General features: G+C 44.2%; 1 protein-coding gene across 4 annotated transcripts in view; it reads left to right on the top strand.

Moving 5' to 3' along the window:
- The window catches only part of ANKRD13B (ankyrin repeat domain 13B), a 143409-nt gene extending 125076 nt beyond the window's left edge, over positions 1 to 18333 (top strand). The window contains exons 9-15 of one of the 4 annotated variants that reach the window (XM_069944964.1): positions 4693 to 4757; positions 13201 to 13331; positions 14631 to 14788; positions 14999 to 15196; positions 15511 to 15671; positions 16778 to 16854; positions 17322 to 18333. In XM_069944964.1, the coding sequence (XP_069801065.1) occupies positions 4693 to 4757; positions 13201 to 13331; positions 14631 to 14788; positions 14999 to 15196; positions 15511 to 15671; positions 16778 to 16854; positions 17322 to 17511 (980 nt within the window). In that variant the 3' untranslated portion in view covers positions 17512 to 18333. Of the gene's footprint in view, positions 1 to 4692; positions 4758 to 13197; positions 13332 to 14630; positions 14789 to 14998; positions 15197 to 15510; positions 15672 to 16777; positions 16855 to 17321 lie in introns of all 4 variants that reach the window. The other 3 variants (XM_069944963.1, XM_069944967.1, XM_069944966.1) reach the window with 3 other exon arrangements.
- Positions 18334 to 18543: the final 210 nt, after the last annotated feature.

Genomic DNA, 18543 nt, shown 5'->3' with positions numbered 1-18543 from the left:
GGATATTTACTAACAAATCTAAAAACACGATTTGTAGATGTTGTAGCATAATTTCCAATCTAATGTGTTTAGTCAAATTTATGTAAATTGCCTAATAGCATAGTAAATGTGTCTTAAAAATAATGGTCTTTTAATTAGTCTAATAAATTCACCTGGTTCGGAGCAAACGTAGCGATGCGCCAATATATGCGACTTTTTTAAAAAATTGTGCAGTTACTAAATTTAGCTAAAAAAGAATTCTGGCGCACTTTCAATCTAATTAACAACAAAAAATCTAATTCAAAAAGTCACATCTAATTTGGATAGTCTTGTCTAAAAAAGCTACATAAATTCATATTAGATTTTTTTTTTAGCGCAAACTAGATATATTAGACTAAAAACAGGCGCAATTAGTTTGATAAATGTCCCCCTATGTTCTTTAGTCAATGGGATTCCCAATGGTCAAACCTATCAGTCACTCCATCATGGCTTATCCAAGGATATACTCTAGATACTTCTTAGTTTTACAGATTTCAGTATTAAAGACTGGTGTCAAGCTTTTCAGGGTCTGAACACGAATGCTCTGCATTTGACTCCAGAAGTTGGATGCCGTCCTAGGAAGTCCTGGAAAACAGGGATACAGTATGTCTGTATCCATGTTTTCCTGGTAGCTGCTCTAGAACGGCATTTAACTTCTCCAGTCACCAGGAGTCTAATATAGAGGGTTCGAATTCTTAGAACCTTACAAAACCCAAACAATTCTGGAGGTCCGCTGAGCACGAGTAAAGACCAAAATGATCACATCAGAATAATTTTACTGACTTGTTCACAAAGTTCAGGCTGACCAGGTGACAAATCTCTCCAATTATGACTTACTGGGACACGTTACTGGGAGGTGTAGTTATCCTCCCCAGACAGGACATATGTGGTGTCCCACCACTGGTGTTGCTAGTTTGAACACCCCTTGCAAAAGCCTGTGGTAATGAAGTAATGTCTAAGTTTTGCCACTAGGTGTCGCTACTATTTGTATTTGTACCTGGATATTGCACACCTATAGTGAACAAGGGGTTATTGTTTGTTTGTCTGCACACCAATGAGAGCTATTCTTCTCCTTTACCTATCTCTATCCTCCTTTCTCTTCTCCACCACCATATCCTGTAGGAAGTTGTCACATGTAGAGAGGAAGTGTAGACCCACACTAGTTTGTTCATTTCTGGTTTTCGTAGAGGGAAGACACACAGATCAAGCATCCCTGCTTAGTTAGCTAGGGACCTGGCTCTGCCAGGTACCCCGTCCTGGACAGACCAGCTGTAGTGTACAGACACTCATGAAGGACACAGAGATTTTCTTCTTCAAAGTAACACATCTACCTAATATGCAGTGCTAAACACCTCCAGAGAGGACAAGTCAGGGATCACCCCAACCCGCGTCGTTGAACGTCTCTAAAAGTGCAGGACAGTATCCTAAAGCAAAGGAACTGATCCGGATAGAGCAAAGCAGCTAAGAGCCTATGTACTCTTTCTTGCAGCGCAGGTGAAACCAGATAACTTTGGACACATTGCTTAACTCAGGTAACAAAGACTGGGGCTTGTGTCATCTTGTTAGGACGGTATTCTTCTGCTCTCAAGTAGTCTACTTCTAAAGTTCCGGCAGAGCACAGTACTACAGTCTCACAACCTAATGCTCTCCACTTCTCTGAACTTACTCTACCTTCTCAGCACGCAACCAAGTCAGCACTGCTATTCTACCTCTACAGTTCTCAGCGCAGATCTAGTCCAGTCAAGTCAAAAGTCTATTCTCTGCTTGTATGCTAAAGTATTCCTTCAGTAAAGAAGAGTTTATTTTACTGGTTATTGCACCAGCACCTACACACAGGCTACACCGTCCTTGGGTCATCTTCCCTTTCTGTGGGTGGCGGTACCGACAGTCCGGATGGGTCACGCCTCTCCTCCGGACCACCGTGATGAGCGCCCAAGGGACCCATCACAACCCGGCAGGTCACCGACCATTGGGGGAAAGGGTATAGCCAGCCACAAAAATTAAAGGCAGGTGTGCGTCATACCTGTGTGCTGGATCAGCACTGGCGTCACAACAGTATAACATGTGGCTGAGCTATACTCCACCGACCGACCACCAATGTAGTGGAGTCACACAGTACCATCTAACAGGTGACCAGTCGTGGCTGCTGCCACACAACAGGGCAGCCCAACACCACACACCTTCTTTACGTAGCCCCTATAAATTCCTATCAGAGTTGTGTCCGGCATGCCTCCTCTTACTGTGTGTTCCAGAATGGTTGCCTTATAGGTGATAGTGGAAAACCAAAATGTCCTCAAAAAAAGAGCGATACAATAAATAAGTACAATCTAAGGTGATATTACAACTATAAGGTATGGTTATCCCATATTTGTATTGGGTTATTTGGTACAGTACTATGGAATATGCTTGTGCTTTATATCAGAATAAAATTGATGCATGCATGTCATTATGCCAGTGCTGCTGCCTGTGCACTAATGTGCTAAAGAGGTGGCAATAGCTCCACCTGCAGGCTGTTCTGAGGTGCTACACCCATAAATTCTAAGAAAGCATTCCCTCCAGGAGGAAGAAAAAAAGATGACTGCTATCCAGAAACCTATAATAAAATAACATTAGAATGGAATACACCAGACCCTAAAATGCATCCTTTCTATCATCATTATTTCTCTAAACCTGATCCCTTCACTGTCTCCCCATGTGCAGCCTTACCCGTACCACACTATTCGGTATAAGAGATAGCTGGACTTTGAACCTTTAGGGGGAATCAGGCTGGAAATGCACACAGCAGTTTGTGCCAAAACCAGAAGTGGATTCAAATGGGAGATCTCCTACTTCTCTCTTCTGTTGATTCCTCTTCTGGTTTTGGTACACTTGTTGGTCTTAAAGGGGTACTCCGGCGAAAAATTTTTTCTTTCAAATCCACTGGTTTCCGAAAGTTATATAGATTTGTACTTAACTTCTATATAAAAATCTCAAGTCTTCCCATACCTATCAGCTGCTGCATACCCTGTAGGAAGTGGTGTATTCTTTTCAGTCTGACTCTGCTGACACCTCTGTCCATGTCAGGAACTGTCCAGAGCAGGAAAGGTTTTCTATGGGGATTTGCTGCTGCTCTGGACAGTTCCTGACATGGACAGAGGTGACAGCAGAGAGCACTGTGTCAGACTGGAAAGAATACACCACTTACTGCAGGGCAAACAGCAGCTAATAAGTACTGGTAGACTTGAGATTTTTAAAATAGAAGTGAATTACAAATCAATATAACCTTCTGAAACCAGTTGGTTCGAAAGAAAAAGATTTTTGATGGATAACCCCTTAAAAGGGTCATTTATAAAAACTTACGACATGTCACAGAGACACGTCAAAAGTTTTGATTGGTCCTGGTCTGAGTGTAGAGATCCGTACTGATCGGGAGAACGAGCCGGGAGAAAACCACCCTGCAGTGCATCCACTGTCCGCTCTGATATCAGTCGGGCTCCATAGACTTACATTATGAACCTGACTCTTTCTATGTAACACAGAGCAGGAGTGGATCTCGCTGCAGCACGGATCCGCAGAGAAGAATGGCAGAAAATCCCCAAATACAGGTTCGCAACGTACAAAAATACAAAATTCTTAAACTAAACAAATGGAAGTTTAAAATTGTTATATACAAGTCACTAACCCATAATATTTAAAGGGGAACTATCGGCAGGTTAGACGAATCTAACCTGCTGCTATGTCCCTATTGCACAGGAGACGCTGAGGAGGAAGGTATGTGTCTTACCTTTTTCTTTGGTGCCATTGCCATTCCGGTGCAGTTAGTCTTTTGCTCCACTGTCCAATAAGACCATTAGGAGCACTGCCTGCCTCCATAGTGGGGTGTTTACCCCCTGTGTGGAGGAGCTGCTAGTCACTTGCCAGATGGTTAGGTGTGGCGCCAATTCTATGGTGGTTAGCTAAGATAGAGCCTTGCCGGTGGTATTGTGTGGTGTTCCCAGTGCCGGTTGTGCACACAGGTATGGTGGCACACCGGCTTTTATTTAAATGGGTTGGCTTTACCTTGTTCCCCTGTGGACAGTGATCTTCCGGGTTGTTGCGGGGTCCCTTGGGTACTTATCACGGTGGTCTGGAGTGGAATAGGGACCCACCCGGACTATTGGTCCTGCAACCCAAAGGGGGGATAACCCAAGGAAGGTGTGTGGGCTGTGTCAGTGCTTGACAAGAAATCCCAGAGTAGAGAGAATACTTGTGCTTGTGTTTTTGTTTTTTTTTTTAGATTTTCAACACTTTATTATCGTATAGCATAAACATACAAAATATTCTATAAAAACAATGAAGGACATATTTAGTAAATACATATATCTCTTAAACCAAAGAAAAAGGAGGTAGTGGACAAGGAAGACCAGTACCACACCATAATTACTATGTTGTCATCCTATAGTGTTTAAATCATCTCCATAAGTACCATCATCTTTAAAGTACAGGCTTTTACGAAGGATGTAACCAATAGCAACACATGTGGTGGGACACCACTATAGCTTTCCTCATCCACATATGAATATTTCTTCAGGCATAATCTGAATATAATGTGACAGTCCTCAGAAGAAATAATCATGTATTTTAGTCACAGTCTATGGGAGAAGAACAGCCAGTTCCATCCTGATTTGTGCCATTACTTCTCCATTTTCCTTCCAGGTAGTAAAACGCCTCTACAGTCATTCCTGGGGATAGCTGAGCAGCACGTAGGACCAAACAATGGGGTGAGTGTTATTGTGTGATTGCTGTAGCCTTGATAGCAACGGCTTCTTTCCCTGCCTCCTCTGGGGGACTGGACTTAAAGGGATTGTATTAGCTGTCTCTGTGAAATAAGGATTTACTGCAAATCAATAGCTGGTGTGGCAGAATTTGCTCATGGCCGCCTTCTGTCTGATGCTTATCAATAATTGTATCCTGAAGACCTAGAATTACCTCCAGAAGATAGAGACGTTGCTGCTACATTTACAGGTGGATTGATGGGTGGCAAAGGAACAAGCACGCTGCCTTCTCTCTCTTCTTTTATGTTTATTGACCTGAAAGGAAAAAAAAATATTGGGCAAAAAAGAAAATGTCTATAGACAAAGTCTGTTACCAAACCTTTATAGATTTTCTATGGAATATTCATAATGTTTTAGTATCATTTAGCAGCTTTTTATAGTACAGCTATAATGGGCCTATGAAAAGGCCTCATAAGCATTAAAGGTTTTTTTTCTTTCAGATCAACTGGTTTTTTTTAAGTTATATAGATTTGTAATTTACTTTTATTTAAAAATCTCAAGTTTTCTCATACTCATCAGCTGCTGCATGTCCTGCAGGAAGTAGTGTATTCTTTCCAGTCTAACACAGTGCTCTCTGCTGCCACCTCTGTCCTCGTCAGGAATTGTCTAAAGCAGAGGTGGCAGCAGAGGGCACCGTGTCAGACTGGAAAGAATATACCACTTCCTGCAGGACATACAGCAGTTGATAAGTACTGGAAGAATTGAGATTTTTAAATAGGAATAAATTACAAATTTATATAACTTTCTGACACCAGTTGATTTGAGAGAAAATGTTTTTCGATGGATAACCCCTTTAATGTCTATAGGGTCGTTTCATAAGCCTATTATAGAAACTAGAAGAAGACCACTGGGTCCATCTAGTCTGCCCTTTTAGGCTGCCCGAGTGATCGCTAGATCGTCCGGGCAGCCCATAAAAGATAGCGGCAGTCTGCTGCCGCTGCTCCTATTCCACGGTACACAAGTACACAAGACGATTATCGCCTCTAGCAGCTGATATCGGCCGATAATCGTTTTGTGTAATAGGGCCTTTAAATTTAGGCCTAGTGGTGAAAATGAAAGCCTGTCCAGGCATGATGGGAATTATAGTTTTGCAACAGCTGGAGGGCCTGAGGTTCTCCATCCCTGTCTGAAATGTCACATCCTTCAGTATTAGGAGAAGATCCATTCGCCTTCGTTTGTCGGCCTCGGCTTTGAGTAACACATCATGGAACGCCTACCCCTAAACTGAAATACAATGTGCTTTTCATAACAACATTCAGGGATTTAATTGTAGAGATGCCTGGCAAACGTCCACTGCCATCCGCTGATCCCGTGCCAGCCTACTGTGCCGCTGACAGAGTTCTATGGTGAATCATGTTGAAAAGTATTTAATCGTATATGAAAAAATATAATTGACTTGATAGTGCCAATCTATGTGTTTGCCAATATAGCTCTGACTTCTCTCACAGTGAGTTGTCAGAAATAACAAACCCGCTTAAGTGACAGGATAAGAAAATTACCCATCACCTCAGACGTCTCAGAGATGGCAGCTCGCTTGTACCATTATTTTTCTCATTTTCATAAACATATGCTGCATCAATATGCCTTCTGTCTCAGGGAATCGCAATTCTAGTACACAGCAGCCCGAGGAGAAGAGGATTATGTCGTTAGGGGTTTGTATTCATTTATGAAGGGCGAGTGGAGGGAGCTATGATATATAGAGAGGAGAGGGAACCCCGGAGAAGATATCAAGACTGCCATATTGCCTGATCTGTTCTTAACAGCATTTAGTAGCATGCTTTACAGCAAGACTCATGGATATAGACAACAATAAACAGACTATGCTCCGTTAAGATAAATGTGAAGCATTATTGAGCGTACTCTGTGACCTTTGAAGAGGTCATTCCACAGGGAGCAGCTATTGTCTCCATCTACTGGTGTCACATGACGCTGCAATGCTGCACAGATCACTTTACAGCAGCCTCCGTTTATCACCACAGACACAACAGGAAGTCTCAGCTTAGTTTTAGCCGCAGTAGTGAGAATGAAATCTGCAAGATCTCACAATTTTATAATATAGATAGAAAATGGAAAATTGGAATAAAAGTCACCAAAATTCTTAAAAAATATGTTTAACATAAAAATATTATTTATACAATAAGTCATTTTCTAAAGAGACATTCCCTTTAAAGTCTGAAAAATTTCAAAATTTGCCAGCAGACAGGGGAGAACATAATAAACAAGGGTTACTTACGCTGCGTTTACACGGAACGATAGCGATAACGATTGAATTCGAACGATAATCCTACGTGTAAGCGCAAGGAACGATCAAGCGACGAGCGAGAAATCGTTCATTTTGATCTTTGAACATGTTCTCAAATCGTCGTTGGTCGTTCGCAAAAAATTCGCAGATCGTTCCGTGTAAATAGTCATTCACCTATTTAACCTATGTGTGAGATAGGCTTAAGCGATCGCAAAACGATTGCAAAACGATTTTTCCATACAATATATCGTTCCGTCTAAACGCTGATCGTTATAAAAAAAACGTTACTTCGAAATCGTTAATCGTACGATCGGGCGAATTATCGCTCTGTGTAAACGCAGCATTACTTCTTCCCATGCCCCCAATGTACTGCATTACCGGCCCAACCCGGCTGATAGATTGCCCCATCTGCTAATCAGTGACTGCAGTGATGCCCCGCCCCAGTCACTGATTGGCTGAGAGGGCAGTACATCAGCTGAGTTGTGACGTCGTTGGAGCCGGGATGCCGGAGCCTGGGCGAGGGAGTCCCGGAGGGGCAAGACATCGCTTTGGGAGAGGTAAGTTAAAGGAGAAGGCTATCAGACTTTCGGGAAGGGGGGAGGATAAAAGAAATAACATGCTCTCCCCTCCCCGGCTCCAGCGCTGATGGCAGTACACCATCTATCAGGTCGCGCTTTATGGTCTGAGTGGGGCCCTAGTCGGGATGTGTCTGGTCCGCTCAGTCAGTCAGTGGCCGAGGCGGGACTCCTGCCTGCTGGAAATTTTTAAATATTGCTAGACTTCTCCTTTAAAGAGGAGAAAGATGCATATATAGAACATGCCCTGTATAACAGCTAATACATCTACGGAGACATTGATCAAACATGGTGTAAAGTGAAACTGGCTCAGTCGCCCCTAGCAACCAATCAGATTCCACCTTTCATTCCTCACAGACTTTGGAAAATGAAAGGTGGAATCTGATTGGTTGCTAGGGGCAACTGAGCCAAAGTCTGTGAGGAATGAAAGGTGGAATCTGATTGGTTGCTAGGGGCGACTGAGCCAGTTTCACTTTACACCATGTTTGATAAATCTTCCCCCTAGTTAATTGGTCTTTAACCTTTTAACAAACAAACAAACATAAGGCAGTATAATAAACATGGTAATACATTTACATAGAGAGAAATGCCTCTTTTTGTAGTGACACAGTTCACTACTTGACTTCTACTTTATCAGTTGCTTTTCCTGGGTCCAAACTGCTTTCAGTACTCAGATACCCCCAGGACTTAATAGTAGGGCATATAAGAATTACCAGTATGTCGCAAAAAAAACATACAAGCAAGTACATGTAAATTTTGGAATGTAATAATTAGTTTAGCAAGAATGATGGTGCAAATGAATAATAATGATAGCAGCCCGGAATGAAACCGAGAATGATAAAACACAGAAATACAGGAACTGGCCCTAATTCTCCCTAATCTTACCCTACATGTTTCCCTAAACTGTAAACTAACATTACATGACTAAACCTACCGCTCCTGCAATATGCCTGTGATTGCCCTAGACTGTAAACTATACCCAGATGAACAAAAAACATGGCACTGGGACCAACAGGAACACAATCTGAGCAAACCTGAAACACAGACACTTGCACATACAAATATTAGGATAACATAAGTAGGAATCAAGAAATACTCAAGGAACTTGGAAAAAGGAAGTTCTGTACTCAGCATATGCTATAATCCACAGAGAGTGTATTGGCCATGGATGATTGTGTGTGTGCAGATATGGGAGTCGTCATAGTGGTAGGCTCCACCCACTCATTCAGGAGTGGGTGGAGCCTGTAGAGGGAAGAACTGATGAAAAATATTATATATTGTGACAATCTGGGGGTTACTCACTCGCTGGGATCGCCATCTCCTGGGCCTGAGACGGTTGGCACATCACAAATTGCAGTCCAGTCAGTGCTGTATGCTTTATACGGACCTCAGTCAGCTTTATTTATCCGTTCAAAAAAACACAAGACATAGGCAACACTGCCAATAAAATAAAACCTAGGCCGTCTAGCCACTGACTAACACCACAGCTTCCCTAGCTGTCACTTATGAGCCTAATGCTCAATATCACCAGCTCCACTGGTCTCACCCAGACTTCTTGTCTGCAGCTCCCACAGGCCTAGTGCTGCCTGTTCTCCCACACTGGGAGTCTTCACCTGGGAAGCTCTGGAGTCTCTAATAGAGCTCCACCAGGTGGTTTCAGAGCCTCATTAGCTCTAGGGCTGGAGTGGAGTATCTGGAACAGGAGCTCCACCTGAACTCCAATTCCCACTCCAGAGGCATAGAACTGCCTCTTACAGCCCCACCATGCCACATATCCTCCCCCCCTGACAAAGGCCATAGGACTTGTCACTTTATTAACACCCCCTCCTGGGTCAAAGGTCCTACATTGGGGTAAGATGTGACACCATTCATGCCTCATTTTCTTTTTCTGGGGACACACATCACACTTTTCATGAGGTTTTTGTTTCCCCCGCATTTTCCATAACACAGAACCACCGTACCCCACTTTCTCACTTGCCGTTCATTTCTTTCATGACCACGTCCATAAGTGGAGACATGCATCGGACGGCTGTACTGAGAACCACTCTCAGCGTGCACACAGTCCTTGTTCTCATATGTAATTTGGGTTCCCTTATTGGTAACATCCAGGCTGTTCCCCTTGGCAACATGAAACCTCTCACTTCCAGCTACATTGGAGGGGACTGTATGAGTGACACTCGGCTCAGACATTGACTGACAGTTCTCACTACCTCTCACTTCAGACAGGGCAACATACAGACTGCATTCACTTTCAGTCTCCAAAGTGAAAGTCTTCATATCAGCTCCTTCATGCACATCTGTGTACTGAGGACATGATTCCTCCAAAGTTACCTCTTCATTATTCACATCAGCCTCAGTAACTTCAAGACTCCCTGTAAGAGGTAATGTGTGAGCCAACACAAGCTCTTCATCCTGACCTTCTCTGGCCACCATCTCATCATCTGCTACTTGAGGCATGTTCACATTAGTCACAGGAACAGCTTCTGGGACCTGACAAAGAAGAGATTCTATAACAATAAGCGGTGGCTGTTCTACTACTGTGTGACCACCACTAACATCACTGGATGCTGCTACTGTGTGACCCTCACTAACATCACTGGATGCTGCTACTGTGTGACCCTCACTAACATCACTGGATGCTACTGTGTGACCACCACTAACCTCACTGGATGCTGCTACTGTGTGACCCTCACTAACCCTACTGGATGCACCACTCAGGTCTATCTGGCTCTGCATTGTAACACGGTCACCCACACCAGGCTTACTGTCATAGACACAGGGGGCGCTCTCAGACAAACCACGTGCATACGGCTTCCTACCAGGCCGAGCACATCTGGCTATCTCCATGCAACATTTCAGTCTACAACCATATTCACACTGGTCACTTTTTCCCCTTCTTTTATTTCGGAGATACCTATTGGGCACAGCACAGCTGTTGTAGGAACATAGTTTAGGTGTGAGAATACACAACACATTTTCACTATGTTTCCTCACCCCATGCATTCTCACTGCATCACTTTGGGAAAAACGCGCCCCACAAACCCAGCATACATACCGCTTACTGCCACAGTCACTTCTCACATGCTGTTTGACTTTGTAGGTCACTCTCTTGGCATAATATGAACCCATGGGCTTGTGAGTCTGCTTACCCTCCTTGTTATCTTCAGCAGATATTTGGTTGCCACTAGCAACCACATTGGCCTCACTTGACTCAGTAAAGGCCACCAAACTCTCTGTATTGCTTTCAACCACAGCACATGCATCCCATGCAATACTCTGGTCCTTACACACCATGACCTCTAGGGGCAGCACTGCACCTTCATCACATGCAATCATCTGGTCATTATACACCATGACCTCTAGGGGCACACTAGAGCTAATCCCCTCTGCTGCTTTTTCTGCTTTAGAGGTTAGTTCACACTCTGCATTCACTGGAACTAACGCTGTAGTACACCCATCATTTACCTGCTTAGGTTGTGGGACATAGTTATGGGTTAAATGCATGTTAGGCAGCAAATCTGACATTACCTTACTGCTATCACATAACTGCGGGGTGACCTTACTGCTATCACATAACTGCTGGGTGACATTTTCAATACACATTGCATGCAATACATTATCATTAAGTTCATCTGACTTTTCAAGTCCATGTTCAGACTGTGCAATAATCTCATCAGACATCAGGATGGTCTTGTCAGCCACAGGATTCTTTTCCTCACTTGGTAGCATTGCTGAACATTTGGACTTATTTTGGTCACAGTTCACACAGTAAGACAGTGAGGCTCCACCCACTGGTAACTCTGGGACGTGTGTATATGGTTCTCCTGGCTCCTCCCCCTTAGGCAGTGGTACAGCACACTTTACTGGGGACTCTCCCTCCCACAACTGCCAGAAATAAGGAAAGTCTCTGCCAAGTATGAACTCCACCTCAAGCTCCGCACAGACCTCCAGCACATGATTTACTGTCCCATAACAGGTTTTAAAGTCAATTAGAATAGTCTTACCATACACCTCTGGTCGACTCTTCACAAACAGTATAATATCCGGGTGGACCCTGGATACCTCCTGGCGACAATCCAGGTCAACCAGCAGTGGGATGCCACCCACCAGCAATTCACAGGTTTTTGGTTTAAATTTCTCTGATCTCCTGACCAGAGGACAATAAGATGCACAGACACCCACTCCCATGCACCTCCAACATGGCTCCCTCTGCTCAGTGACGGCCACTTGCTGGTGTGGTTGGTTGCTCCTAGCAACATCATCATGGCGCCTCTGCAAAAGTGACTTTTTAACACTTGGGCACTGGGCAAAAGCACATCAACTATACAACAGTCCATTCTCATACATCTCAAGCCTGGCTCTGGCTGGTGGGCTTTAGGGACGGCACCCTCACGCTTTTTATCTGGGGAATCAGACCAGGATGCACCTGGGACCTTGGTACAGCAACCACTGGGCTTGGACCCCTGTGCTTTCTGGTTAGCAGCCCCCTGCAGTGCAGTGCGGGGTGTAGCAGTACATGCACTTTGTACAGGAGCTTGCTTATCTAATGTCCTTTGCAGTTGGGCCTCAACAGCCTCCCGCTCTGCTTCAAACTGCGCAAGGTTATAACCCATCTGTTTAGCCATGTCTTCACGGCGCTGTATGTCCCATATGCGTCTGACATAGTCCTCTGCTAGACCCATGGCAACCATATTCTTTATGCAGCAGAAACACCAGCTTCAAACATAAGCAATACTGGCCTTATCCAGACAAGACAGTCTCTGTATGTCTCTCTCCACAGCAACACAGTCTCTGTATGTCTCTCTCCACAGAGACTCAATCTCTGTAAGGCTTCAGGCTCTTTAAATTCAGCCACAAACTTCATGTGCCATTTTTCTGCCCACAGCAATCCTCCACCATATGTGACAATCTGGGGGTTACTCACTCGCTGGGATCGCCATCTCCTGGGCCTGAGACGGTTGGCACATCACAAATTGCAGTCCAGTCAGTGCTGTAGGCTTTATACTGACCTCAGTCAGCTTTATTTATCCGTTCAAAAAACACAAGACATAGGCAACACTGCCAATAAAATAAAACCTAGGCCGTCTAGCCACTGACTAACACCACAGCTTCCCTAGCTGTCACTTATGAGCCTAATGCTCAATATCACCAGCTCCACTGGTCTCACCCAGACTTCTTGTCTGCAGCTCCCACAGGCCTAGCACTGCCTGTGTTCTCCCACACTGGGAGCCATCACCTGGGAGCCATCACCTGGGAAGCTCTGGAGTCTCTAATAGAGCTCCACCAGGTGGTTTCAGAGCCTCATTAGCTCTAGGGCTGGAGTGGAGTACCTGGACCAGGAGCTCCACCTGAACTCCAATTCCCACTCCAGAGGCATAGAACTGCCTCTTACAGCCCCACCATGCCACAATATATATATATATATATATATATATATATATATATATGGGTTATATAAGTAATGCTGCTCCTCATGTATTCACACAATGGCTTATTCTGAAAAGATTTTTGAATGGTTTAAAACTGTTGATTATTTTAAAATATTTTTTTGTTTCTTTCTTTCTTTTAGCAGACATTGATCACCCAGACTTTTAGCCAGACTAACCCAACAGCCATCACTCCAGATGAATACTTTGACCCTAATTTTGAATTAGGACAACGGGATATGGGGCGACCCATGGAACTTACTACCAAAACTCAGAAGTAAGTAACCTAAATTAGCTATTTATAGAATTAAAACCATATTTCTAAACTGATAGCTAGAACTTGAAGGTTGCTCATAGACTTGGGGGATGTAATAGACATACACAATGGTTATTTAATAGACATTTGATTAATATAATGGATGTGTTTGTTACTATTTACACACATAGCATCTCTCCCGAATATTGATGAATCTGGCAGAGGCTTACAACGTCCCCAATGCTGAGTGATAAAAAATGCTGAAGAGGATCTGTCAGCAGTATAACATGCTCAGAGCTGCAGACATAGGCAGATAGCTGATAGGGAGACAAAAACATGTGATACCGGTCTCTTAGATGATGGCTGTTGCTATAAAATTGTGTTTTCTGCTCAAGTGTTATAGAAGTTGAGCTGAGCTGCAGCATGCATGCCTCCTGCCTCTTCCACCCCTCCCTACTTGATTTTCTATGCTGAGCTCTGTACAAGTAGTCAAGAGAGGAGTGGGGGAGGGGGAAGGCATGCATGCTGCAAACTGGCAACTCTTCCTTGACACTTAAGCTCACACTTGGTGAAATCTTGAAGCTCCACCAAAAAAAGTGTCTGGGGCTTCATAAATGTGGTGTTAAACCCAAATTCTTTACTTTCCAATGTATGAACACGAAAAAAATCATTTGAATTAAATTGTGTGCAACCAATGGAGGCCAAAGGGCTGAGAGACCAATCATACATTTATGGAAACATTTCTCATGTATTAACAAACTGATATAGAACACCAAGAAGATGGAAAGGTCCCAAGTTCTGACAGTCGTCCAAGAGAGATTACTATTGGCCTAAGAACATGTAGCTGACAGCTATTGAAATTGCATGACCACCTTAGGATGTGGATTAAAGCGAATGTGCCACCAGCTTCATCGCTTTGGGCTGGGATGTTGGTGGTATGATCCTTTTTTTGAACCATCGCCTGGTTCCCACACGGCGCCAGTCTATTCCCGAGCAGCGGCCCGACATGAAGCACTGGGGGTGGGCCTGTGGCGAAACCCCCTCCCTTCATTAGAATCAGTGGAGCCGCGCCAAAGGTGGAGGTCAGACCGCCACACTGGGGGCTGGTGGGCCTGCCCCCAGTGCTTTATGCCGGGCCGGTGGTCAGCAATAGACTTGGGCGGTGTGCGGGAACCAAGTGGCGGTTCAAAAAAAAAAAGCCCCGGCATCCTCATGCCAGACTGTCGATGTAAAAATCCCAAAGCGATGTAGCTGGTGGCACATTCACTTTAAGTTCTCCCTTTAATATTTACAAGTTTGTCTCTTATTTTCCACATTCAGGTTTAAAGCCAAACTTTGGTTGTGTGAAGACCACCCGTTATCTTTGTCAGAACAGGTGGCACCAATCATTGACCTCATGGCAATAAGCAATGCACTTTTTGCAAAACTTCGTGATTTTATCACTCTCAGGCTACCCCCGGGATTCCCTGTCAAAATCGGTGAGTTATATTTATTATGTTTTTGTTTTTAATTTTTTATTTTTTAAACTCAGAAATGAATTGACTTCATCGATAAATGCAAAAACTGCTATGTTAGTTAAAAAATATAATAAAATCAAGTAACGTAACGTCTGTAAATGCTTATGAGACATTTTTGCAAACTACTTGTAGGTAATGCTATTATTTTATATTATCTTTTCCCCCCCCTAGAAATTCCCATTTTTCACATTTTGAATGCACGCATCACTTTTGGAAACCTGAACGGATGTGATGAGCCAGTGTCATCCCTTCGTCAAAGTCCCAGCAGCGAGGCCCCCTCCCCGAGCAGCGACTCCTGCAGTGTTAGCAGCACCAGCTCTATAAGTATGATGCCACAGCAGGGGGAGACGGGACAGAGGGACCACAACAGTATGTGTCAGACCTCAGCACTGGGGCAGAGGAGGTCCTGGGTAGGAGTGACTAGAGAGAGGATCACCATTAGCTATGCCTCATGTCACCCATGGATTCTAGATGGGGAGATAGCATGATCCACCAACATTTCAGATGGCTCAGCCAGGCCTCCACCTTCACTGCTTTGCCTGAATACACATACAGGATTGGCTGCTTTCGTGCCAGTGTTGTGTTTGCAATGGTAGTCAGGTATCTTAGATGGTATGTTAACATCAGCTTAACTTCGGCGTTGTATTCCTTATCTGTATATTCTTTACTTTTGTTATGTGCAGCTTCTGGACGTGGCTGTGAGATGGATCAGTCTTTGTTTGAAGCCCCCCGAGGTTACAGCATGGTGGGCAGTTACCGTGAGAGTATGCGCGAGGAAGAGGATGACCTACTTCAGTTTGCTATCCAGCAGAGTCTACTAGAGGCTGGTAGTGAATATGACCAGGTAATACAAGGCCATAGACCCCTCCTCCCCCTTTCAAGATGTTTGCAATATTGCTTGCAGGTGTTTTGGTTCACATACTGAATACTAATGTTACACCACAATGACAAAAGTAAGACGGGAAAACAGACAAAGAATCGGGGAATCACAGTCAGCACCAACACTTTCCATTGTATAGTCACAGAGTTAAATGGGTATTCCCATCTCCCCCCCACAGCCAAACCCAATCTGCTTACAATGGCCAAAGGTGGGACCTGCGTCTATCAGATATTTATAGGGTTATCCTTTGGAGATGTCATTTATGTTGGACATTCTGTCTACCTGCAGTCACACTAGGTGGTGTTTAGGACCTCACTTCCTACAGTATGTCTCCCTTTAAATAGCTTTGTGTAAAAGTGACCTCCTATGATGTAATGTGCTCCCTCACTCCCGCCAATCCAGTTTCCGGGTCCCTGGCCACTGCCTGGTCTGAGTCGGGACCTGGGTTGTGACGTGTGATGTCTGCTTTGCCAGTCAGTGGCCGAGGAGGGACCTCACTGCGGCTGCTGAGTGGCTGAGTGGAGCTGTCCTCAGACCAGGACCGTAACCCGGAGCAGAGGACAGCGGACCCAGGGAAGTAGGTGCATGACGTTATGTTCAGCCATCTCCTCCGCCGGCTCTTTAAAAAAAAAAAAGAAGTCTGAGCCCAGACTTCTCCTTTAGGGTATAAACCCACACACCGTATACGCAGCAGATACGCAGCAAATACGCAGCAGATACGCAGCAGATCTGCAGCAGATTTGATGCTGTGTTCAGTTATTTAGATCTAATCTGCTGCGTAAATACGCTGCGTATACGGTGTGTGTGTGTGTTTGTACCCAAAAAGTGGTTATCCAGCATTAGAAAAACATGGCCACTTTCTTCCAGAGACAGCATCGCTCTTGTCTCCAGGTCAGGTGTGGTTTGCAATTAGGCTCCATTCACTTCGATAGATCTGGAATGGGAAAACCTGCACCCAAACTGGAGACAAGAGCAGTCTTGTCTCTGGAACAAAGTGGCCATGTTTTTCTAACATCTATGAGCTATAAGTACACCCCAAATCTAATGATTTCTTTACACTGATTTTACAGGTAACAATTTGGGAAGCTCTTACAAACAGCAAACCAGGAACACATCCAATGTCAAATGAAGGCCGGAAAGGAGAAAGGTTTGTAAAGCATAGATACAGCACAAAGTCAAAGTCTGTACCTGAACTGGGCTATTCACTATGTGGACAAGTGACTATGAATCTGCTTAGCGTTTTGTTTTTAAGCATTACGCCACTAAAATCCTACAAATTCAGGTAGGACTGTAGTTAACCCCAACATCACACTGCCACATGTGACATAGCAGTCCAGGAGCGGTAAGGAGTTGTCCTTGATCGTCACACCGTAGCTGTTTTTGCTGTCAGCAGGTTAGATACTTCCACCCCAAGCTGGCAGTGGTGGATGGGTGCACTGGAGGAGGGGCTTAACTCCTCCCCCAGTGCACCAAAATAACCTAATATAAGGATTAAACTGAATATCTTGGAAACGGCACGGAGTATAAAGATAAGAAAATTATAGTAGGCAATTTAAGTACTCAGCATTATAAAGCATTTGGTTTTCTTACATTTTGCTTGCTACGTTGTTGCAGAACCCCCCAGCACACACAGCGATGCAGCCCCCCACACACCGTCTCCAGCAACGCATTCACCACTTACCAAGAGCAGCTGCGAATAGCCATGGAGCTCTCGGCCAAGGAGCTGGAAGAGGAGGAGAAGCTGAAGCAGCAAGAAGAAGAAGAGCTGGAAAGAATTCTACAGCTCTCCCTTACTGAAAAATAGCAGAGCATCAACTTTACCAGACAGGCACCCAGGACGTCTACTCAACCTGCCTAAGGGCTCACTTGGGAAGCCACAGATATAGACATGCGTCTGAGAAAGATTCATCGGACGGAGATATGGGTGCAGGTGGAGCTTCCTGTTACACACAATGCATTGCAACATGAGCCAGCGGACAGGGGTCACACACCACTGTAGCCTTTTGTTGACATATTTCCTATTCTTTCAAATATAGGAAATGTCAAGTCAACTGAAGGAAGTGAACAGAACTTGCAGGCACTGAGCACAAGCTCAAGTGTGGATGCAGATCACCCATCCAAGCTACCTTGGATAGGTTATCCTCTTTGCTACTGGAGCAACCATGATAATGCTGATAGGTTGGTGAATTGCAGGCTCTTCGACGGTAAACTGGTTAACATTCACAATATGGTACCTCCACAGATCTCCGGTGACAGATACCCAGCGGGGGATGGACTTTATGTAACCCTGGCCTCCATATAGGGCTGTAGTGGATGTGATGAATTTTGAATTCTCTTTGGGTTGTGTGCGCAATATATGTTAATTCTTTGATTATCGGGCTCAGTTCTATATGTAAGTGGTTACAAATTATGACAAGAAGTATATTAAATGTTTAAAAGTCTCGGAAAGAGAGGACAAAGAGGAGTTTAGCTTCTCTTTCTTCCGTTCCCCACAAAGGAGGCCATATTGTTGGATAATGTACTACAGATCCCACAAGGAAACAACAAATTGGGCTTTCCTTTCATGCAAAATTTCAATTCAATGTTTGATGTAAATTAAAATGGTAATAAAGGAACTTTCCCAAAATGACCAGCCTTTTTTTTTCTTATTCTTAAATCGGAAATAAAGGTCTTCCCAAACAACTAAGTCTGTGTTCACATCTGCTAAGCAGCCTACATTTGGGTATGTCCAGAACGAAGAAAAAGTTCTTGTGCACTAACTCAGTCAGTTTATTCACATGAACATAGGCTTGTATGGGGAAGGGAGGTGAGCGCAGCTACGTCCAAGGCAAAAGGC

This window comes from Dendropsophus ebraccatus, chromosome 11, assembly GCF_027789765.1.
Source record: "Dendropsophus ebraccatus isolate aDenEbr1 chromosome 11, aDenEbr1.pat, whole genome shotgun sequence".
Taxonomy (NCBI): Eukaryota; Metazoa; Chordata; class Amphibia; order Anura; family Hylidae; genus Dendropsophus; species Dendropsophus ebraccatus.
This window is presented reverse-complemented; position numbering and strand designations above follow the sequence as displayed.